The sequence below is a fragment of the Nerophis lumbriciformis genome, linkage group LG34, assembly GCF_033978685.3.
Source record: "Nerophis lumbriciformis linkage group LG34, RoL_Nlum_v2.1, whole genome shotgun sequence".
Taxonomy (NCBI): Eukaryota; Metazoa; Chordata; class Actinopteri; order Syngnathiformes; family Syngnathidae; genus Nerophis; species Nerophis lumbriciformis.
The window spans coordinates 2,176,708-2,200,967 of record NC_084581.2 but is presented as its reverse complement, the minus strand read 5'-3'; the positions used below and the strand labels follow the sequence as shown (position 1 = coordinate 2,200,967).

Genomic DNA, 24,260 nt, shown 5'->3' with positions numbered 1-24,260 from the left:
CACAGCAACTGATATTCCTGTGAACCGCACTGTGGAACGGGAGCACGTACGGTGAATATTCGCACCACAGGGAATGAGAAGTCATCCTTCACTGTGGTTCTAGCTTGCCATGCTAACTTCCACCCATGGTGATATTCAAAAGGAAGACCTTGCCAAAAGAGACCTTTCCAGCCGGCGTCATCATAAAAGCTAACTCGAAGGGATGGATGGATGAAGAAAAGATGAGCGAGTGGTTAAGGGAAGTTTACGCGAAGAGGCCGGGTGGCTTTTTTCACACAGCTCCGAAGGCGAACACACCTTCACTAAGACGGGCAGACAGCACCGGACGACATACACCAACATTTGCCAGTGGATCGTAAATGCCTGGGCAGATATTTCGGTCACAACTGTGGTCCGAGCTTTCCGGAAGGCAGGATTCACAGAACAACAGCGACACTGACTCCCGATGACTTCGACGAGACGGAACCGGCCATTTTGGATACCACGCTTGCGCAACTTTTCAATTCGGACACCGAAGACGAAGAATTCGAAGGATTTACGAATGAAGAATAACTTCAGAAGGTGAGCGCTATGTTTATTTTGTGTGTTGTGACATTAACGTTCGAGCAACATTATGTTACTATTGCTCTACACCATTTTGAATTTTACTATGTTTGTGATTGCACATTTGCGTACATTTTGGGACAGAGTTGTTAGAACGCTGGTTTTCAATATATTATTAAAGTTTGACTGAACTATCTGACTGTTTTTTTGACATTCACTTTAGCGCAGCGTTTTTTTGACATTCACTTTAGCGCAGCGTAGGCGCGGCTTATAGTCCGGGGCGGCTTATTGGTGGACAAAATTATGAAATATGTAATTCATAGAAGGTGCGGCTAATAATCCGGTGCGCCTTATAGTGCGGAAAATACGGTAATATCGGCATCAGTCAATACTCAATGCTCCAAAATCGTTATCCTATCTGAAGTGAAAAAATTGTTGGATAAAAAATGATTACAAAATGGGCTTATGTTATGTGAAAAAGTCAAAACATTATCAGTTAGAATGTGGCTCACATTTCTCTTCTACTGTTGCTAATGTTTGTGTTCTCCGAAAGCAGCAACGAGACATGGAAACGCTTACTTGCATAATTCCACCTGCCAGGCCAGACAGGAAGACTTCTCGTTTGGTGTTGGGACCGCTCACAGCTCCTCTGGCCTGCTTCAGACACTGCAGACAGTTCCTGTAGGTGCCGAACACCACAGACGACGTGATGGAGATGGTGGTGACGGGTAGTGACATGCCTTTGAAGAAGCCGTGCACCTGAACGCACCAGAGGGTACAATTTATTATTTTTAGCGCTACATATTATGCATATCAAACCTGGTGGCTGTAAAAGGTTTTTTCCCACCACAGTGCTATCTTCTGGATGTGGTAGGTCTCTACTTCACTTCGCCCCATTGCAAGCAGACTTTAAAAGTGACACGCAAAAATAAACTCCTCAGCATGCACCCTTATCTGGATCTGCACCGACATTTAATGTATTTTAAGATATATTTCAGAAGTCTTCAACAGGGGGTCCGGGACCCCAAGGGAATCCACAGGGTTACTGTAGGCGGGTCGTGAAATATTAGGTCGATTATACTTTTTATATACATATATATATATATATATATATTTTTTTTTTTTTAAATGTATTTATTTTATTTTTTATATTCACCCTGCAATTTTTACACACATTTAAATGTATTTTAATTTACACATTTATTGATCCAACACACTGTAGTCTAGTTTAGGAATGGCAGTGACATTGATAACAACATGAATAATTTTGTTTTTGTATTCATGTTAGCATTTAAGATGCTAGTTGCCAGGTAACGATTAGCGTTCTAGTTGTCAGCTAGCTAATAGTGCTGTAGCTGCAAGCTAGCAATGGGGGCTCCAGTTACCAGCTAGCAATTAGTGCTTGTTGTCAGCTAGCGATTAGGGGCACTAGCTGCCAGATGGCGGTTAGCGCTCGAGTTGGCAGCTTGCTATTAGCAGCGCTATATTGTATTCTTTGAATATCTTAGTAATGTACAATAACAAGGTACCTTTAGGACCAGTTCAATTTAAAAATGAATTTTTATACAAGGGAATAAGCGGTAGAAAATGGATGGGATGGATGTAAGTAAGGGGTCTCCAATTCCCATTGTCCAACTGGCCTAACTGATGCTGCCTTCAAGAAAACTGGGAGATAAGAATAACAACAAAAAAAATACTTTTTATGTTTTTTTTTCTCACTAGCGTCCTTACCATTGATTGACATGGCCATGCGTCATGGCCAATCATGTGACTGAGACAATGATGTCATCTCACTCCCAGTTGTGTAACAGTAACATTATTGATAATCATCTCTCAATATTGATATTTTTCTCGGCTCTCATGCAGTTCTCCAGGTGTGTACCTAATAAAGTGAGGATTTCTTACCCCTTCTTTGGAAAAGGTGACCATCACACACTGTACTATTCCACTGAACTGTTTCTGGGTTTGGATCCGCACCTAAAACGAACGCACTCGACAAGTGAGGACAACATTCCAGAATCATGTTGGCATCATTTCAATGAACATTGTGTACCTTGACAGTGTCCAGAGGGTATCCCACCGCCACGCCGCAGGCCCCTGTGTGTGAGCGTGTTTGTTGTGTGTGTGTGTGTGTGTGTGTGTGTGCACAAAGACATGACAGCAATCAGGACACACAAGCAAAGCTCCAGCACAACAACACACTTCATTCAGAACTTGTAATGACTTCATCTACTCATGTCTGAAATTGCTGTATCGGCATTCTTTAGCCTACATGCTGTATGTAATTATCTTTGACAAGACGTTTTTGCACATAAAAAAATAAAAAGAAGAGCAAGTAATTTTATTTCTACAATGTGCCGCAAGCAGCAGATACTTCATGGGACACGTTTTGTACACATCTGCAGTAGAAATCGGCCGATATGTTTTTTCAGACCCGATACTGATACTTAGTAGTCACGGAGGCCAATAACCGATATATGGAGCGGATATTAATTTGCAGTAAAAGTTATTTAAACATGAATAGTATACTGTATGTTAGTACAGAGCTGGAAAAGACTTTAAGTAGTTTTTTTTCCAACATTATTTATTCAGGAAACTTCAGACCGGTAGAGCGAGCACCCTGCGAGTACAGCGGATGGAGGCTTGATCGTTGCAGGAGCAAAAGCAAAACGGAACTGGTAAGACGCTGGGAAGGACGGACAAAAACTGGATTCCACAGCAAACAATGGAAGTTTTGAAAGTTAAGCAGAAGAGACATATTGTGTACAAGCGATCAACGCTGCAGGAGGAAGAGACAGGGAGAGGGTGAGGGGGCACGGCCGCACGACCGCACGATTGCCGCGGTGAAACAGGTAACTCTGCTAATGCAGGGCAAATGTGCTGGTGCTTGAGCAGTTGTTATTAATCATCTACTTTAGTCATTTGGTATATACTAAATACTGGTATCATGTGTATATACTGTATCTGCTGATGTAGTTATATTGTATTTGGGAAAAAAGATACCGCTATACGTCAAAACAACAAAAACCAGCGCCAATATTTGGCCAGCCTGACAATCGGTTGATCTCTAATCTGCAGTATATAGAGGATCTTTGACTTGTGTTTTATACAGTAAAGGCTTGAAAATAAAACAGCATTCCTGTCGTATAGAGGATCTTAGACTAGTGTCTTTACAGTAGGGCCTTAAAAAACGAAAAATTCTGTTGAATATAGCAGGGGTCCTCAACGCTTTCCAAGGCAAGGACCCTCAAAAGGATGAAGAGATGGAGTAGGGATCCTTACTTATATATTGTTTATAAAATTGTGTTTTAAATTTGACTGGTCCTAAAGGTACCATGTCATTTTACATATTAAGATATTCAAAGAATACAGTACAGCGCTGCTATCAGCTAGCCGCTAACTACCAACTTGAGCACTAATCGCAAAGTGGCAGCTTGTGCTGCTAATCGCTAGCGCCACTTATTGCTCGTTGGCAACTAGAGCACTAATCGCGATCTGGCGAATAGAGCGCCAATCGCTAGCTGACAACTAACACTGCTGATCGTTAGCTGGCAACCAGAGAACTAATTGCTCGCTTACAACTACTGCGCTATTCCCTAGCTGACAACTAGTCGCTAGCTATCTTAAATGCAAACATGAATACAAAAACATAATTATTCATGTTTTCTTTTTAACCTTGCAAGCACAGTAAGTAGGGTGGCCATGTCATTGCCATTCCTAAACTAGACTACAGTGTACTGGATAAATGTTAAAGTGTATTTTTTCTTCTTCTTCGTCGTTCGCTAGACAGAAACTCCGGAGGCTCTGACAAAGGCTGCTGTACGCTGGAGGCGTTCCAAGTGTTCTCGGCAGGCCAAGTCGGTCAAGTTTTGTTGTATTGTACAATTTTGAAGATACTCCACCGTCATTGAGGCAGTACCGCAGAGGCACATTGCAGAGTGTCCAATGTAGAATTGTGTAAAAGTTAAAGTTAAAGTACCACTGATAGTCACACACACACTACTTGTGGTGAAATTACCCTCTCCATTTGACCCATCCCCTTGTTCCACCCCCTGGGAGGTGAGGGGAGCAGTGAGCAGCAGCAGTGACTGTTAAATCATTTTGGTGATTTAACCCCCAATTCCAACCCATAATCCTGAGTGCCAAGCAGGGAGATAATGGGTCCCATTTTTATAGTCTTTGGTATGACTCGGCCGGGGTTTGAACTCACGACCTACCAATCTCAGGGCGGACATTCTAACCACAAGGCCACTGAGCATAAAGATGTAGTGTCTGAACCTCGAATGTACAGTTCTTAGGCTAAAGATGGTTACTAGGTCAGGTCTGAAGAGCAGGTAGAGAGCATCCTGCTTGTTGAAGTTTGGATGCTCCTGTCGCCATTGTTTCTTCTGTCTGTTCTTAATGATAGTCTTTGCTTCCTCAGTGTAATGTATTTAAAGACATTTGTGGGAAAATTGTGGAAAAAAAGTCTGATCAAGCATAAAATGTATAACCCCCCCGCAGTACCTTTGTGGACCCTTGGGGTCGCGGACCCCCTGTTGAAGACCTCTTGTATAAAGTATCTTTGACTTGTGTTTTTACAGCAGGGCCTTAAAACAGAAGAGCGTACCTGTCGAATAGAGGACCTTTGACTCGAAGAATGAGCCCGTCGTATAAAGGTATCCTTTATTAGTGCTTTACATTGGGGCCTTAAACACAAAAGAGCGCTCCTATCGTACAGAGGATCCTTGACTAGTGTTTTTACAGTAAGACTTAAAAACATGACAATCTTGTTCAATAGAGGATCTTTGACTAGTGTTTTTACAGTTGGGTCTTAAAAACAGAAGAAAACTACTAACGTATGGAGGATCTTTGACCAGAAGAGTGGTCCAGTCGAATAGAATAGAGGATCTCTCACTAGTGTTTTTACATAGGGCCATAAAATGCAAGGGCACTCCTGGTGCATAGAGCAGTGCTTTTCAACCTTTTCTGAGCCAAGGCCCCTTTTTTTCATTGAAAAAATCCAGAGGCACACCACCAGCAGAAAACTAATAATGAAACTCAGCAGCCGATATTGACAGTAAAAAGTCATTCTCGCAATTGTTGGATATGAATTCAAACCATAACCAACCATGCGTCACTATAGCTCTTGTCTCAAAGTAGGTGTACTGTCATGACCTGTCACATCACGCCGTGACTTATTTAGATTTTTTTGGTGTTTTCCTGTGTGTAGTGTTTTAGTTCTTGTCTTGCGCTCCTATTTTGGCGTTGATTGTCATGGACGGATGCACTTTGTGGGCGCCGTCTGCTCCACACACTGTAAGTCTTTGCTGTCATTCAGTATTCTGTTTTTGTTTACTTTGCAGCCAGTTCAGTTTTAGTTCCGTTTTGCATAGGCATCCATTCAATACCTTTTCTTAGCGGCACTCGCCTTTTGTTTATTTTTGGTTTAAGCATTAGATACCTTTTTACCTGCACACTGCCTCCCGCATGTTGTGATCACGACAAACCGTGTTCCTGACATCTACAAAGCAATTAGCTACCTGCTGCCACCTAATGATATGCCGAGTTCTAGACAGTACAGACACTCAACAACGGCACATTATTTGCAGATTATAATTACTGGTTTGCATAAAATATTTTTAACCCAATAAGGTGAATTTACATAATGTCCCACGGCACTCCAAACAATATCTCACAGCACACTAGTGTGCCGTGCCACAGTGGTTGACTATAGAGGATACTAGAGGATTGTTAACAAGAAACATGCTTATTTTTTTTGATTGATTGAACATTTTATTAGTAGATTACAAAGGAAGAGAATACATTATATGAAACAGTACAGTTTACACAGTACAGTACATATTCTGTACAATTGACCACTAAATGGTAACACCCGAATACGTTTTTCAACTTGTTTAAGTCGGGGTCCACGTGGAGTATTGAGAATCTCTGACTAAAAGAGCATTCCTGTCGCATAGAGGATTTCTGACTAATGATTTTACAGTAGGGCCTTAAAACTGAAGTTTGCTCCTGTCGTATAGAGGATCTTCGACTCGAAGGACGTTAAAAACAGGCATAGGTCTCCAGGCGTATCTAAGATCTTTGACGAGTGATGGTTGGTTGAAGTTTCTTTCGAATGTTTTAATGTACAGTATAACCATACATGCCAACCCTCCCGAATTTTCCGGGAGACTCCCGAATTTCAGTGCCTCTCCCAAAAATCTCCCGGGACAACCATTCTCCCGAAAATCTCCCGATTTCCAGCCGGACAACTATATTAGGGGCGTGCCTTAAAGGAACTGCCTTTAGCGTCGTCTCTCACCTGAAAAGGAGACTATTATATATGTCTCCGTTATCCATAGGTTTATCTATAACCCATAAAGTAGGCAGGCACAGAGCTATTTCTCAGCGTGTGTTTATTTCAGCCCGCACGTTAATACACTGACACACAACATCCGTATTCCCATCATGCATTGCTTCAAAACCACAGCAAGTTGTAATATCCAAAATTTCCAGCCGGACAAACAATATTGGGGGCGTGCCTTAAAGGCACTGCCTTTAGCGTCCTCTCTCACCTGAAAAGGAGACTATTATATATGTCTCCGTTATCCATAGGTTTATCTATAACCCATAACACGGTGGTCGAATGGATATAGCCACTCATGAACGGTCAGAGAAGCAGAAGGGGGCGGCAACGCAGTATTATGGGCCACCTTGCAAGCAACATTCCGTTCTCATTTGCGGATGTTTTCAACAAATCCGTGAAGTATATGTTCCCGGATTCAGAGATCGCTTGCCAGTACTCAAATGGCAGAACAAAAGCTACTCAAATAGTGAAAGGTAAGGGTTTTTTTTTTTTTAAGTAAGCAGCAAGTACAGTACAGTTAGTAGAACAACTGTGTTGTTGTTGTTTACTGTACTATATACAGAGGTGTGGACTCGAGTCACATGACTTGGACTCGAGTCAGACTCGAGTCATGAATTTGATGACTTTAGACTCGACTTGACAAAATGTAAAAAGACTTGCAACTCGACTTAGACTTTAACATCAATGACTTGTGACTTCACTTGGACTTGAGCCTTTTGAATTGACATGACTTGACATGACTTGCTACTTTCCCCAAAACCCAAAGATGAAAAAGTTATTCGGGAGCGCTCCGTATTTTTCATTGTGTACTTGTCTATCAGCGTTGCGTGTGTCAGCTGGTGTGGTCTCAGTACAACAGCCAATCAAATTAGATCTACTTTGTTTTCATCACACAGCATTCATCCAATCAAATTGCAGGACAACCAACGAAGAAGACATGTCCAAACCACATGCCAGTGAACAAAAAATGATACCTAAAATAATTTCGTTTGGGTATAAAAATTACGAGGTGGTCAACACAAAACGGTTTGCAGTATGCAACACATGCGGTTCGAAAATTACTGATGGAGAGGCAACAACTTCCAACTTCGTCCGGCATTTGAAGTTGCACAAAGAACGGTAAGTTTTGAATGTAAGATAACGTTTATTGGCTAAGTAACGTGACTTTTATTTGCTGTGTAGTTAAATCAGTGAGGCTGTAAACTCACTGCTAACGTTATAACGTTATTGCAAACACGGGAATCTGTTGCAGTTCACTACCTTATTCATACTTTTTGTTCAGTGATTTTTTTTAAGCAGGGTTACGTTAGTCAATATATCACACGTAACGTTAGACGGCGGTCAGCAGCACCGCGTATTTTAGCCACCTAAAAAAAGACAAAAATAGTCAAATAAAGGTCAGTTAAAATGTATACTATATTATGAATATGTGTACCGTTTTAGCTAGCTTTCTGACATACTGTTGGTTGTTTACCTCAGTGGTCCCCAACCACCGGGCCGCGGCCCGGTACTGGTCCGTGGATCGATTGGTATCGGGCCGCACAAGAAATAATTTTTTTCTTTTTTCTTTTTTTAATTAAATCAACATAAAAAACACAAGATACACTTACAAGTAGTGCACCAACCCAAAACAACTCTCTCCCCCCTTTTGTTCTGGGCATTGAACATGAAGACTCTTCCTTCACTGTTCCGAGTGGCCATGAGAGTCTTGGCAGTGCCTGCCTCCAGTGCTCCAGTGGAGCGAGTTTTCAGCCATGGTGGCATCATACTACGCCCCCATCGTGCACAAATGACTGACAGACTCTTGGCTAATTTGGTCTTTTGCAAATGCAATGCAGCATAGGGCCCTGACATATAAAAAGTACAACGTTTTTGTTATGTTCACGTATATGTCATGTTTTTTCAATGTTAACACTTTTGTACAAATAAGTACATTTGCACTTTATTTTTCAATGTGTTTGTTCTGTAAAGGAATGAGTTAATGTTTAAAATGACTGGTTAATAGTGCTATTATAAAGTGCAATGTCAGCACAATTTTCTTTCCTGCAATTTAAAATGCACTTGTTTTAATAAATAAATACAGCGTTTGAAAAGCATACACAATCTGTGTTAATATATTAGTCTGTGGTTAAAAGGACTTGAAAGGACTCGAAACTCAAAATGCAGGACTTAGGACTTGACTTGAGACTTTCCAGTCTTGACTTTGGACTTGACTCGGGGCTTGCCTGTCTTGACTCGGGACTTGACTCGGACTTGAGGGCAAAGACTTGAGACTTACTTGTGACTTGCAAAACAATGACTTGGTCCCACCTCTGACTATATATATATATATATAAATATATATATACAGTATGTATGTATATATATATATATAAGAAATACTTTAATTTCAATGAATTCTAGCTATACATATACTCCTCCCCTTTAACCCCGCCCCCCGGGTGTTTGAACCGGTCTTTCAGACTCCCCTTGACTAAAAAACACACATAGCAAATTATTTTACGTTACAAATGATAACGTAAATGCGACACATCTGTTGTATTTGTTTAGGAATTGCAACAAACAAATAGGTCACCGGAGTTTGATTCCATATGTCTTGTATGCTAGCTGGCTAACAGCAATGCAGTTTTTACCTGCCAACGAGCCGGACACAAAATCTGCGATGTGCATCCTGTCACAATGTCAGCTGCCGGCATGTTGTTGTTGTTATTGCTGCTGCTGGACGTGTTGCGGCCATGCTGCGTCCTCGTGCTGCTCTGCTTTAGCGTCACCTTGACTGCATGCTTACATGACACAGTCGAGGAGGTGTGGTCTTGCTGTCACAACTTGCTGAAGGGTCGTTTGCGAACGAGCTGGCAGAAAAAGAGTGCAACAGACTCAGCGCCTTGTGCTATGATTACAGCGAATAAATAATTCGACATATGTGTCCATATATCATTTATAATTCAAGCCATACACATTTTGTATTATGAGTGTCAAATTAAGATGTTAGGTGTAGTATCAAAAGGAGAGTTTTGGAGTTTGGTGAAATAATTCGGATCGCTGAAGAGAGGCAGTGCTGCCCGTGTCGAACTTTTCCGATTCCGAACGAGGATTGCCGAAGAGCGATATACGCGTTACAGAACTCCCTTAGAAAGGGGCTTTGGTTTGTAAATACACCCCGTGACACTATTGTAAATATTATAAGTAATTAAAGCTGCAAGCAGCGTTGGACGGGCCCGCGTATTTGGCAGGTGCTAGTCCTAAGTGTCCCAATACTTTTGTCTACTTGTAGTCTGAAGTGTCCCAAGACTTTTGTCTAGTGTACCTACCTTGTCTGCATTGTGTGGGCACGTTGGTGCTTCCTGCTTTTAAGCAGCCATCTTAAAAAAACAGCATTGCAGCAGCATCAGCGCAGCGGGTCTTTGAAGGCTCATAAAATCAAAACCGGAGCAGTTATAAAAAAACTGTTCTGTTAATCTATGCACAAGGGTTGAATCTCTCTCCTGTGTAAGTTTGAAGCCGAAACGACAAACGCCCTCAGAGGAGATAGTTTTTGAAGGAAGGTGACCGGTTTTTACAAAAATGTTGTTTTGAAGGGGGAATAGCAAACTTCCTGTAGATTTTTGGTGGGGGTTGTCAATTTATGAAATGTAGGTCTACGTGAGACCTACATAGAGGTTTTTGTTTCATGTCTCTCCGACCTTCCCAGTGGGAGTAACAGGCAGTTTTGTCTTATTTTTCTTCCGAGGAGCAGTTTTTTGTCGGTTTGATAAAAAAATTGCTGTAGAGCACAATTTTTGGATTTGGGGTTAGGTTTTTTCATTAGATCACAGTTTTAGCCAGTCCTGATGTGTGTGTTCAGTTTGGTGAGTTTTGAAGCATGTTAAGGGGGTCAAATTACAGCTCAAAGAGGCAAAAGTGACTGTTTTTAGTACTTTTTTGTATTGAAGGGGGAATAGCCAACTTCCTGTTGATTTTAGCCCGAAGACATACAATTATGAGAACTAGGTCTAAGTCAGACCTACATAGAGGTTTTTGTTTCATGTCTCTCCGACCTTCCTAGTGGGAGTTACAGGCAGTCTGTTTTTTTTTTTTCCTAGGGGGCGCTAGAGCGCAATTTAGATTTTTGAGGTTTAGTTTTTTGATAAAAAGTTTTGCCGTAAATTACTGATGTGTGTGTGAAATTTGGTGAGTTTTGAAGCATGTTAAGGGGGTCAAAGTAGTGCGCAAAGCTGCGGAAGAATAATAATAATAATTAAAGCTGCAAGCAGCGTTGGACGGGCCCGCGTCTTTGGCAGGTGCTAGTCCTAAGTGTCCCAATACTTTTGTCTACTTTTAGTCTGAAGTGTCCCAAGACTTTTGTCTAGTGTACCTACCTTGTCTGCATTGTGTGGGCACGTTGGTGCTTCCTGCTTTTGAGCAGCCATCTTAAAAAACCAGCACCGCAGCAGCATGAGTGCAGCGGGTCTTTGAAGGGTCATAAAATCAAAACCGGAGCACTTAATTAAAAAAGGCTTCTGTTGTTGTATTCACAAGGGTTCAAAGTCTGTCCTGTGTTATTTTGAAGGCGAAACGACAAACGTGCTCAGAGGAGTTCGTTTTTGAAGGAAGGTGACAGGTTTTGACCAAAAATGTGTTTTGAAGGGGGAATAGCAAACTTCCTGGTGATTTTTGCTGGGGGTAGTCAATTTATGAAATGTAGGTCTAAGTGAGACCTACGGAGAGGTTTTTGTTTCATGTCTCTCCGACCTTCCCAGTGGGAGTTACAGGCAGTTTTGTAATTTTTGTCTTCCGAGGAGCAGTTTTTTATCAGTTTTATTCAAAAATTGCTGTAGAGCGCAATTTTTGAAATTGGGGTTAGGTTTTTTTATTACAGCACCGTTTTTGCTAGTCCTGATGTGTGTGTTCAGTTCGGTGAGTTTTGAAGCATGTTAAGGGGGTCAAATTACAGCGCAAAGAGGCAAAAGTGACTGTTTTTAGTACTTTTTTGTCTTGAAGGGGGAATTGCCAACTTCCTGGTGATTTTAGCCCGAAGACATACAATTATGAGAACTAGGTCTAAGTCAGACCTACATAGAGGTTTTTGTTTCATGTCTCTCCGACCTTCCTAGTGGGAGTTACAGGCAGTCAGTTTTTTTTTTTCCTAGGGGGCGCTAGAGCGCAATTTTGATTTTTGGGGTTCGGTTTTTTTATCAAAAGACAATTTTCGCAGGTCCTGATAAGTGTGTCAAATATGGTGAGTTTTGAAGCATGTTAAGTGGGTCAAATTAGTGTTCGAAGAGGCGGCGGAATAATAATAATAATAATAATAATAATAATAAAACCTTAGAATAACAATAGGTCCTTATGTCCCATTGCATAAGGACTCCCTGTGGGAGTCCTTTTGCAATGGGCCACTGCGGGCCCTAATAATAATAATAAAACCTTAGAATAACAATAGGTCCTTATGTCCCATTGCATAAGGACTCCCTGTGGGAGTCCTTTTGCAATGGGCCACTGCGGGCCCTAATAATAATAATAAGAATAAAACGGACGAATAACAATAGGTCCTTATGTCCCATTGCATAAGGACTCCCTGTGGGAGTCCTTTTGCAATGGGCCGTGCGGGCCCTAATAATATTTTGGGCTCAACACAATTCAAAGCAAAACATCAAACATACCTGACGCCAGTTCAAACACTTGGAGCCCTTTTCCGACTGTAGCCAACCACAGGCCAGAAGAGTGGATACGGGAAGTGTTCGGCGTCTTCATTGAGTCTGATTGGTCAGAAACCAACGTGTGCTGCTAAACCCCGCCTCTTTGGCAGCTCTTTCCCCTGACGTCACGCCAGGCTGTCACTGCTTCGGGACAACCGCTTTGAAGCGCACACACTCCTGCGAGGACGTCGAGGTCAGCTGCGGCGCCGTGTTAGCTACAATAAATAAATACACAACAACAAGACCAAAGTTAAAGCACGAGTGCGAGCAAGGGGAAGTGTTTTTGTTTTGTACAGAGGGAAGAAAGACGCTAGCGAGTGCTTGCCTGCTAACGTCGTGTCAATTAGTTGATTAGGTAGGTTACACAACAAGGAAGTCAAAGTGTGGAGAAGAAAAGAAGGCGAAAACGAAAGTGTTCTGTTGGCTTGAATTATTCCAAGCAGGTGATTCAGTGATGGACTTCGTTGCTGGCTGCATTGGAGGTAAATATTTGCCTTTGCCCACACCCCGCATGACTACACTTGCTAGCTCACCTTTAGAGGCTAAGCTAGCAGGTGGGATCCTACTGTATTACCTGCATATTTGTCACCCTGGATAAACAGAGAGAAGGCCGGCTTTTATTGGAACGGACCCAACCGCCCGTTTCTTACTAAAGTGATGCAACGCTGCCTCCAGATTACGAGTGTATTTTGAAAATACCGCTGAAGAGTGTCATTTTAGAGTCGTCGCACTGACTGCAGCTTTGCTGAATCGTTCTGCAGCATCTTATCAAAACACAAAACATTTTAATACTGACAGCAAAACTGAGAAATGCAATTGCATTTTCTTGATGAGGATGCATGCGTAGAGTTTATTTAGGGATCCAACTATTAACAATTTATAACACAGTCATTGTGACCAAAATGATCACGGTTATCATTATCAGAGAGAAACAAAAAAAACGGATAAAACACACTAACCTTAATGCATACTTAAGGAAAAATGAAAGACATGCACCTGGGGATAGGTTGATTGGTAACACTAAATTGGCCCTAGTGTGTGAATGTGAGTGTGAATGTTGTCTGTCTATCTGTGTTGGCCCTGCGATGAGGTGGCGACTTGTCCAGGGTGTACCCCGCCTTCTGCCCGAATGCAGCTGAAAAAGGCTCCAGCACCCCCTGCGACCCCGAGAGGGACAAGCGGTAGAAAATGGATGGATGGATGGGTTGAAATAAAGTAAAAACGTCATAACCTTATTTTTTTTCCAATAAATGCACAGCATTTTGCACTTTTAACAAGTGTGCATGTGTACAAATAGAAATAAAAATAAGAAATTGCCACTGTTCGCCATGCAGAGAATAATTTCGCCACACACAATCATTGGTACTTTAACTTTAACCACACAAATCACAGCACATGCACACCATCACATGCGCTCTATTGCAGCGGTCAGGCTGAAAAACATCCATCCATCCATTTTCTACCGCTTATTCCCTTTGGGGTTGCGGGGGGCTCTGGAGCCTATCTCAGCTACAATCGAGCGGAAGGCGGGGTACACCCTGGACAAGTCGCCACCTCATCGCAGGGCCAACACAGATATACAGACAACATTCACACTCACATTCACACACTAGGGCCAATTTAGTGTTGCCAATCAACTTATCCCCAGGTGCACGTCTTTGGAAGTGGGAGGAAGCCGGAGTACCCAGAGGGAACCCACACAGTCACAGGGAGGACATGCAAACTCCACACAGAAAGATCCCGAGCCCGGGATTGAACTCAAGACTACTCAGGACCTTCGTATTGTGGGGCAGATGCACTAACCCCTCTATCACCGTGCTGCCCGGCTGAAAAACAATGCTTGTGTATTTAAAGTTCCGAGTACTGCATGCAGTATGGGTTTTTATCCATCCATCCATCTTGTACCGCTTATCACTCTCGTGGTCGCGGGGGCCTAAAGCCTATCCCAGGTGCTTTTGGGTGGAGGGCTGGGTTAGTCGCCACCTCATAGCAGGGTCAACACAGATAGACAGACAACGTTCACACTAGGGCTGGGCGATATGGCCTTTTATTAATATCTCGATATATTTAGGCCATGTCACGATACACGATATATATCTCGATATTTTGCCTTAGCCTTGAATTAACACTTGATGCATATAATCACACCAGTATGATGATTCTATGTGTCTACATTAAAACATTCTTGTTCATACTGCATTAATATTTGCTCATTTTAAACTTTCATGCAGAGAGGGAAATCACAACTGAGTCAATTGACCAAAACAGTATTTATTAAACAGTTATTAAGCAGTGGCACAAACATTCATGTCATTTCCAAAACAGAACGAGCAAGATTTTCAGAGACATTTTAAAATAAGCTATTAATACACTTTTGTGCATGATGTCACACAAGATATTTCAATAACTGTCAAATAAAAATGAGCTGCACAATAGGAAATCAAATAGTGTATGTCCTTCGCTGTGTGGTAGGTTACTGCGAACGTTATCTCCTTCTGTTGTTGACTATTTTTTTCATACGTTGTTGATCTGGAAATGGTTGCTTCGGCATTTTGTTGGTGTGGCACCGAATGGAGATGTTGACATGCGGAGTTTCAAGCACTCTTCATTCTCTAGCGGGTGACTTTTCAAATGATGCTGCAAATTAGCAGTAATGCTACTTTTTCTAGCAACACTTTTGCCGCATACTTGACACATTACTGTTGTTTGTTCAACATCTTGCCGCTTGAAGCCAAACCACCGCCAGACGATGGACCCCGTGCTGTTTTTCTTCGGAATTCATTCTTCTTCCTCCATTTGTTACCAGATTCGCACCTTTCTCTCTCTCGTATTACCACTTGCACCACTCAGCTAGCATCACAGCTAACGTTACTACCCATGCCGCTACCTCTCTGTCTCTGTGAGAAGGAGAGACAAGAAAGAGTGAGAAATGCCTGTAGTGTAATGCCCACAGGGCCTGAAGGGCCTTCGGTAACACCATTGTAACACCGAAGGGAACATTCCATGGAGTCCGCAACAAGTAAGTAAACAAAATGAGATATGACACAAAAGCCGTACCCAAATGCATATAAATGAATTTGAATATCCTGCAAAAGGTTTTTTTTATTTCAAGAGTTTAAGTTCAAGTAAAGAGAGCATTAGTGTTCTTTGAAGTATTACCTGTATGGTGTACAGTATGTATTGCTGGATATTTCTGTACCTAATGTTGTGACTAGTTGACTAATGTGTGGACGTACGTTCAATGGTACAGAAAAAAAGTATGTGGTAATGTCCTTGTGTTCTAATAATGTAGGAGGACATTACGGGTTCGCAGCTACAAGATTGAAGCCGTCAAGTTACGTGAATGTCAGAAGTATAATAATGTAGTCAACATATCACCAAAAAAAACAGTAATGATGTTGGAATCTTATGATAAACTAAATTGAGAAATTGTAAATTACTACTTTTACTCCAAAGTTCGACTTTTTCTGTAAAATGTTAACTTTTCACTGTTAATGTTCTGACTTTTTTCACATAACATCACCAGATTTTGAAGTTAGTCGAAGGTAGTTGTTTATATCATCTATTACTCCCTCTTTACGACTGGTGCATACACACATGTACACATCCCAGGCGTTACTAGGGTTATTGTCATGTGCTTGTTTCACCTGCTGCGTCCTTAATTTGCTTGTTTTTCACAGTGCGTGCGTTTGTGTGTGTGTGTGTGTGTGTGTGTTTGTGCGCGAGCGTGTGCGTGTGTCCGTTACACACTGTTTGGTTGAGGTCAATGGCTTCCGTCATTGTGTCAAACACACACATGCTTGTGCTCTTTTCCTGGCGCTCTCAGCTGATAGCTTCTCTTTACAAACGGGTCACGTGATGACGAGAGCAGGTTCTTATGTCGGATTAGCTTTCTGTAGTTTGTTTACAACCCTTAAAACCCTAAGAACAACCTTGTTTGCTTTTTGGCACAATATACTTCTCTTTATCATACCATCTTTGACTATTTCTTTTATATGGTTTATATTTTTAATTAGATCCTTTTTAATTATATCACTCAGGAAATGCCAGAAGAATATTTGTATTACTATTTTTCTATGTTTTGTGCTGAAAAATATGTGTGCACTACTTGGTTGCAGCCAACAGAGGCGCTGTCGACCCAGTCTAATTTATTTTTATTTGCGCTGGGACAAGCGGTAAAAAATGGATGGATTGATGTTGCATAAATATATTTACATGTATTTGTATTTACATTTTACTTCAAAGCAATTGATATACAATTGTTTAGCCTATTTTAAAAAATACACAATATAAACACAAATCTATGGGTAAAATCTCTCCTTTGATCTCTAGATAAATAAATGTGATTTGCCTGCCAATTAGGGATGTAACGATTGATCGATACATCAATATAATGATTCATATTCCTAAATGTCAAGTATATCAATCTGTGCTCACCAAGTTTGCCTTCCAAGAGATAGGTATCAACCCTAGAGTGTTTAAAAAAGGAATTGATACATTTTATCAATACTAGAAAAAGGAAAACATTGGATTTAAGAACGGCAGACTTTATACTAAGATTAGCACTTTTGGGAAAACAAATATTTTAATCGTTATGTCTATTTTCCTGTCTGTGGCGCCTTAGAAACAAAAATGGCGGATAACTACGATGGTCGAGAAAGGTCATAACAAACGCAAACGTCACAAGACAATAGTGTAATCTCTGTGACATGTGTTTTCTGTGTGCTTTTAAGAGATGGTGCTTTTGTGTGCAACGTCTGTGGCAGACTAATGAACGAACTGGAGTCCCGCGAGAGTTTAGGTCTGTGTGTTCAGCATTTAATGTTCTGGCGATCAGCAGCTCTTGCATATATGTGTGTTTTAACTCCCTGAGTTTGTTACCGCTTGTTAAAAAAGCGTCTGAGACAGAGTATATCTCCAGCTGTCTCTCCTTCTCCACTGCCGGGCTTTGCAATATCATAACTTTGAGCTACAGCACGATTGCAAAAGCCACAATAAACACAAATGACACAACACAGTGATAGAGCCGCAACACAACTTTAAACCACAGAAGACGCTGCCTACACAATGGAAGTGAAAGCCGTACAAGTTCCGCAACGCACTGACTCCCGGAACACAAAAATAAGTCCTTTTATGAGAAACAAATAAATAGAAGAGATGGCTCAAGAAGGAAGTTAAGAAGTGAGGGACCAACGCCCTCAACAGGATGAGGAGGCATACATGTTTTTGCGCACCTGGGACGCTGTCCTTCATTGGCAACACGGGGGCGGAGAAAGATACTGTATGGCGAACTTTATTTAGCAGGTAAATCTATTGTTAAAATGTTGATTACTGTACTTTTTTTGAATATTGCTTGAATGTTGAAAATGTGGGCAGAAAATGTTTCCTCTTGTTAATTCAACCTTAAATGTTGGTTGCACTTTATTCAAATAAGATGTTAATGCATTGTCCATTAACTTTTGTTTACTTGCTTGTTTGTAGCCACAACTCATTTATACATAGTTCCCTTACAAGAAATACCTCAAATATTGGAAACTTCAGCTGCAGTGTCCACTATTTATTTTCACAGTCACACTGCTTGATTTGTTTTGCTAAACAGTTACTGAATCGATTTTAACTCACTGTATCGTTTCGATTCATATTATTATAAAAAATAATATCGTCCGTGAAACGTATCAGTAAACTCAAATATTGAATGGAATCGTTGTTAAAACGAATTGTTACACCCCTACTGCTAATAAATGAAAAAACCTAATAAGAATAAATGATGAAATAATTATTTAATAAATTATGATAAAAATGTTTTAAAAAGTGAAAATTTATTTTTTACAGATTTCAATTTATTTCAAAATAGTTTTATGTAGATGTTGTAAGACAAACATTTATATTGATTCCTTGGCCCTCAGGGAAATTAAGGGAATTTAACTTTTTTGACCGTATATGGTGCAAAAACAACCGAGGTTGCCTAACACGATACATGGGGGTTGTCTACAACCTGTAAAACGTTCTTATTTGATTTCATTATTTAACGCTAGAAGAGCCACACTCAATCAAAATTGGGCATTGTTGTTTTTTTTAATTAAAGTTGCTTATTGTGGCATAGCTCTTATTTAGCCCTCATGTGACTTTTGTCTTGACTTTGTCCTTCAGTGCCTCCTTACAGTACCGGTATTTATAAATATGAGCACGTCCTGCCACCCCCTCCCCGCCATATTTGTATCCAGTGTCAAGGTGCTATCGTGGAGATGCTAATAGCAGCCCTCATGTGTAGATAACAATGCTGTCAACAACTCTCAAATATGTTGGCTTCATACATTGCTACTCGACAGGCACTTTGCATGTTTACAAAATATGATCTAGAATGGATTATGTTCTTCTTTAACAATCTTTTACCCTTGTATTCAGGTGCTGCTGGAGTCTTAGTTGGTCACCCATTTGACACTGTGAAGGTAGGAAAAGCATCATATTATTTGAAGTGTGTGTATTGGATTCAAATAAGTTTATTGTCACACCACACACATGCTCACATCAGACACATGAGATGGCACCAAATTTAGCACCATGGGTCCCATATTTAGCCCAACGAATACCACTAAAAGGATAGTATGTACATAATAATTTAAATGGAATATAAATGAAGTAGCATAGTTTAATTGAAATGTTATAAATAGTAAAAAAGTATGTGTGCGTGTCCTTCCAGGTCAGACTGCAAGTCCAGAATGTCAACAAGCCTCTTTACCGCGGAACCTTTCACTGCTTCCAGTCCATCATACACCAGGAGTCGGTATGTACAAAACCCAAAACCAGTGAAGTTGGCACATTGTGTAAATCGTAAATAAAAACAGAATACAACAACTTGCAAATCCTTTTCAACTTATATTTAATTGAATACACTGCAAAAACAAGATACTTAACGTTCGAACTGGTAAACTTTGTTATTTTTTGCAAATATTAGCTCATTTGGAATTTGATGCCAGCAACATGTTTCAAAAAAGCTGGCACAAGTGGCAAAAAACACTGAGAAAGTTGAGGAATGCTCATCAAACACTTATTTGGAACATCCCACAGGTGAACAGGTTAATTGGGAACAGGTTTGTGCCAGGATTGTGTAAAAAAGCAGCTTCCATGAAATGCTCAGTCATTCACAAACAAGGATGGGGCGACGGTCACCACTTTGTGAACAAATGAGTGAGCAAATTGTCCAACAGTTTAAGAACAACATTTCTCAACGAGCTACTGCAAGGAATTTGTCCGTAATATCATCGAAAGGTTCAGATAATCTGGAGAAATCACTGCACGTAAGCGGCAAGGCCTGTGACCTTCGATTCCTCAGGCTGTACTGCATCAACAAGCGACATCAGTCTGTAAAGGATATCACAACATGGGCTCAGGAACACTTTAGAAAACCACTGTCAATAACTACAGTTCGTCGCTACATCTGTAAATGCAAGTTAAACCTCTCCTATGCAAAGCGAAAGCCATTTATCAACAACAACCAGAAATGCCGCCGGCTTCGCTGGGCCGGAGCTCATCTAAGATGGACTGATGCAAAGTGGAAAAGTGTTCTGTGGTCTGACGAGTCCACATTTCAAATTGTTTTTGGAAACTGTGGACGTCGTGTCCTCCGGACCAAAGAGGAAAAGAACCATCCGGACTGTTATAGGCGCAAAGTTGAAAAGCCAGCATGTGTGATGCTATGTGGGTGTATTAATGACTAAGACATGGGTAACTTACACATCTGTGAGGCACCATTAATGCTGAAAGGTACATACAGGTTTTGGAGCAACATATGTTGCCATCCTAGCAACGTCTTTTTTATGGAAGCCCCTGCTTATTTCAGCAAGACAATGCCAAGTCACATTCTGCACGTGTTACAACAGCGTGGCTTCGTAGTAAAAGAGTACGGGTGCTAGACTGGCCTGCTTGTGCTGTTAATACCCATCTTGACTAACTGGGTTAATAAAAGTGCCACTGACTGTTTACAGTAAAGTTGTCATTCACTTCAATTTCAGTGAATCTCGCTAAAAAATGAATATCTTTATATGTACACTTTCACCGGAAAATATATTCGAGATATATATCGAATATCGAGTTTAAGTAAAAATATATCGAGATACACTTTTTCGTTCATATCGCCCAGCTCTAGGTGCATTATGAAGCGTCAAATACGACAACGGAGACTCCGGAAGGAGAAAGAATGGGAAAGAATTCCACCTGAAAAAATTCAAAAATTGGTCTCCTCAGTTCCCAAACGTTTACTGAGTGTTGTTAAAAGGAAAGGCGATGTAACACAGTGGTAAAAATGCCCTTGTGCCAACTTTATTGCAATGTGTTGCTGCAATTAAATTCTAAGTTAATGAATATTTGCAAAACAAAAATTTAGTTTCTCAGTTCGAACATTAAATATCTTGTCTTTGCAGTGTATTCAATTGAATATAAGTTGAAAATGATTTGCAAATCATTGTATTCTGTTTTTATTAACGATTTACACATGCCGACTTCACCGGTTTTGCATACATTTAAGGCACATTACAAGGTTAAAAGTATCAATTTTAGGCATTTTTTTATACTTTATTTGCGTGTTTCTTGCCAATAGCAGAGCTCTATTGTACAAAAACAACTCAAATGACAGTTTTGATAATCTGAATACACAGTATGTGTTGCACCCCTAAAATGACCAAACGTCGACTCTTCGGTGCAATATTTATTCAAGAAACCCACGGTTCATATTACAGGCATTTTCTGATATCCTTTTTCCCCGCTATCACTGTTCTACTTCCTGTTTCCTTCTTAAGCATGATCATGACACAATACTCATAACTAATCATATATGGAGATGAATATGAAAAATTAAAAACATTGCATAATAAATTTAACAAAAACAGAATAAGTATTATTCTCTTTATGCTCTTTATGTCTACAGGAGAGGTTCAAACCTAGAGTCCCTATGACCTCAGAGGTTCAGCTGTCTTTCAGAAAGCAAACATAAGAACGAGCTTAAAAAGTAGATGTGTTTCTGTCAGGGGGGTTCGTCTGTGGAACAGCTTGGATGATTCCTTAAAATGTTCCAGTTCCATTCACACATTTAAAAAACACTTTAAGACCAATGTTTTGGAAAAATATATCACTCTTGAATCAACACAGTAGTTAATACTATGATCAATGTTAATTACAAAACTAAATGTGGGATATAAATAATAATGGAAGTATAATTGTTTGTATAAAGTATATAATTGGTACAAAGGTTCAACTAACACGTGTACAAGGATATTTCACATGTCTTTACTGTGAATATAATTGAACAGTGTTTATGTTGTGTACAAGGTGTATTTATAATATGTTGTGAAAAGGAAATTTCATAATTTTTGGAAGCTCATCTTGTATTTGACATTGTTTATAGGGTTAGTCGCTATAAGTGTTCAACTTCAGCCTAAATCCTTTCGGTCTGCAACATTTTCAATTTATGAATGTACAACGGTTTGTTTATGTAAAACTGTTTGTTTATTTTGTTGACCACTGACCGAAAAAATAATAAACTAACTAATTCAACTTTAGATTTTAAATCCAACTCTAGTTTTAAGGTGCTACATATGCACTTCTGTTGATTTATTCACAATTAGGATCACATCATAACTATAAAATCAACAATAGAAATAATCTGTTCCAGGGTGAAACTGTGCCCAACTTTTCCTAAGCTTAAAAGCAATTTTTAAAGTGAAATTTTTACAATCTTTTGTTAAAAACAAAACAATCTAAATACAAATCAGTACAATAAAATATGATTTTTAAATTCTTTAGGCCATTTTTATGCTTAAAAATGCAAGGTTTATGCCGTAAATACTTGAATATGTCTAAAAAATATGTTATACAAAATCTTCAGATGAGCAATGGATGAAAAGCAAGAAAAGAGTCAAAGCGATAAATCATTACGGGTTAAAATTTGAACATTCAAGCTCTGTGCAACCTTTAAAGTTGTATTTTTCTCGTAGTTGGAATTGTGCAAGTTGAAGTTTGCCACTATTTATTCGTTTTGATATTCCATGTGCGTGATGCGACTCTTTGCAGATGTTTGGTTTATACAAAGGCATCGGCTCACCAATGATGGGCCTCACCTTCATCAACGCCATCGTCTTCGGCGTCCAGGGGAATGTCATGCGTCTATTGGGCCAGGACACGCCCGCCAACCAATTTATGGCGGGTGCAGCTGCAGGCGCCATCCAGTGCATCATCTGCTGCCCCATGGAGCTGGCTAAGACGCGCATGCAGATGCAAGGCACGGGCGAGATGAAGTCGTCCAAGAAGACTTACAAGAACTCTCTGGACTGCTTGGCTCGCATCTACAAGCGCGAGGGCTTGTGGGGCATCAACAGGGGCATGGTGACCACGTTCATCCGCGAGACGCCCGCCTTTGGCTTCTACTTCCTGGCGTACGACGTGTTGACGCGCTACCTGGGATGTGAACCCGAGGACCGCTACATGATCCCGAAGTTGCTGTTTGCCGGTGGCATGGCGGGCATCGCTTCATGGCTCTCCACCTATCCGGTGGACGTTATCAAGTCGCGTCTCCAGGCGGACGGCGTGGGCGGTGTCAACCGGTACAGTAGCATCGCCGACTGCGTGCGACAGAGCGTGCGCACGGAGGGCTACATGGTGTTTACGCGGGGGCTTACCTCCACGCTGCTGCGAGCCTTTCCCGTCAATGCCGCCACTTTCGCCACTGTCACACTCGTCCTCATGTACGCGCGCGGCCCTCAGTCGGCGCCCGAGGACTGCGAGCCGCCTCAGACCCAGCGCTCCAGTCTGTAACGGGCAGGGGGGGTAATGTCGCCTGCGGCACGGCACTTTATCGCAGCGAGGTTTGAAGTCACTTTATTATAAAGCAACAATGGCTGCTTTTGAACAAAGACGTTTATATTTCAAAGCAATAATTTACCTGTCAGGTGCAGCAAGACATTCACTTCCTGGAAGCTTCCAGTGCAGCTCATATCTACGTTGCATATATCCTACAATATACTGCACTTATTTTCGTGTACATACAGTATATAGAATTGTCATACTTATTTTTTTGTGTGTACCAACTTTTTTCCTGCCTTACCGTATTTGACGCACTGCGTAAGAACAGAGCACCTTGCTGAAGAGCGGCAAGTAAACGTATGAATCTAACATACTTATCAAATATATCAAAACATATGAATCATACATATCAAACTAGCTGTATCATGAGGTATTTGATTGACGATTTTAGCTTCAAACATATTTTTTGTATCATGAAAATAAGCATGAAATTAGGTGTGGACAATACTGCTGTACGGCTGAGGGGTTAAAGCTGCGTTAGCGTATGTTATGTTTGTTTTGGTTTAAAGGAACTGTGGTGAGGTTCAGTTTGGGTTGAAGTGCGACCAGGTACGGTAATACTCACCTAGTGTAACTTAACCTTACATTTTCAAAAAGCTGAAGCGTAACTAAAGACCTTCGCTCTCTAGTTAAGCATCAACTAGGGATGATGTTCGAAACCGGTTCTCCCGATTGTTCGATAAGAAAAGAACCGATTCCATGGATTCAAATCTCTTTTTGAGAACCGGTTCCCGTTATCGAAGCCACTATATCGTATTTTCGCGACCATAGGGCGCACCGTATTAAAAGGCGCCGTGTCAGTTACGGGCATACTTGCCAACCTTGAGACCTCCAAA

At 40.8% G+C, this 24,260-nt stretch overlaps 2 protein-coding genes across 7 annotated transcripts in view; one reads left to right on the top strand and one right to left on the bottom strand.

Annotated features, from left to right (window-relative positions):
• slc25a47a (solute carrier family 25 member 47a) overlaps window positions 1-9,726 on the bottom strand; it is an 18,531-nt gene extending 8,805 nt beyond the window's left edge. Inside the window, exons 1-4 of one of the 2 annotated variants that reach the window (XM_061929615.1) lie at window positions 9,526-9,726; window positions 2,597-2,640; window positions 2,449-2,520; window positions 1,123-1,302 (exon numbers count right to left, since the gene is read on the bottom strand). In XM_061929615.1, the coding sequence (XP_061785599.1) occupies window positions 1,123-1,302; window positions 2,449-2,520; window positions 2,597-2,640; window positions 9,526-9,562 (333 nt within the window). In that variant the 5' untranslated portion in view covers window positions 9,563-9,726. The remainder of the gene's footprint in view (window positions 1-1,122; window positions 1,303-2,448; window positions 2,521-2,596; window positions 2,641-9,525) is intronic. The other variant, XM_061929616.1, reaches the window with a different exon arrangement.
• On the top strand, window positions 2,738-24,260 carry LOC133576418 (mitochondrial basic amino acids transporter-like). 5 transcript variants are annotated; one of them, XM_061929618.1, is made up of 5 exons: window positions 12,731-12,925; window positions 13,011-13,052; window positions 18,976-19,019; window positions 19,271-19,354; window positions 22,636-24,260. In XM_061929618.1, exons 2-5 carry the CDS (start codon window positions 13,025-13,027, stop codon window positions 23,374-23,376), a joined length of 897 nt encoding a protein of 298 aa, XP_061785602.1. In that variant the 5' UTR covers window positions 12,731-12,925; window positions 13,011-13,024; the 3' UTR covers window positions 23,377-24,260. The 5 variants fall into 5 exon arrangements, with proteins under 5 accessions (XP_061785605.1, XP_061785603.1, XP_061785602.1 ...); XM_061929621.1 differs by lacking the exons at window positions 12,731-12,925; window positions 13,011-13,052 and adding an exon at window positions 2,738-3,221; XM_061929619.1 differs by lacking the exons at window positions 12,731-12,925; window positions 13,011-13,052 and adding an exon at window positions 5,151-5,201.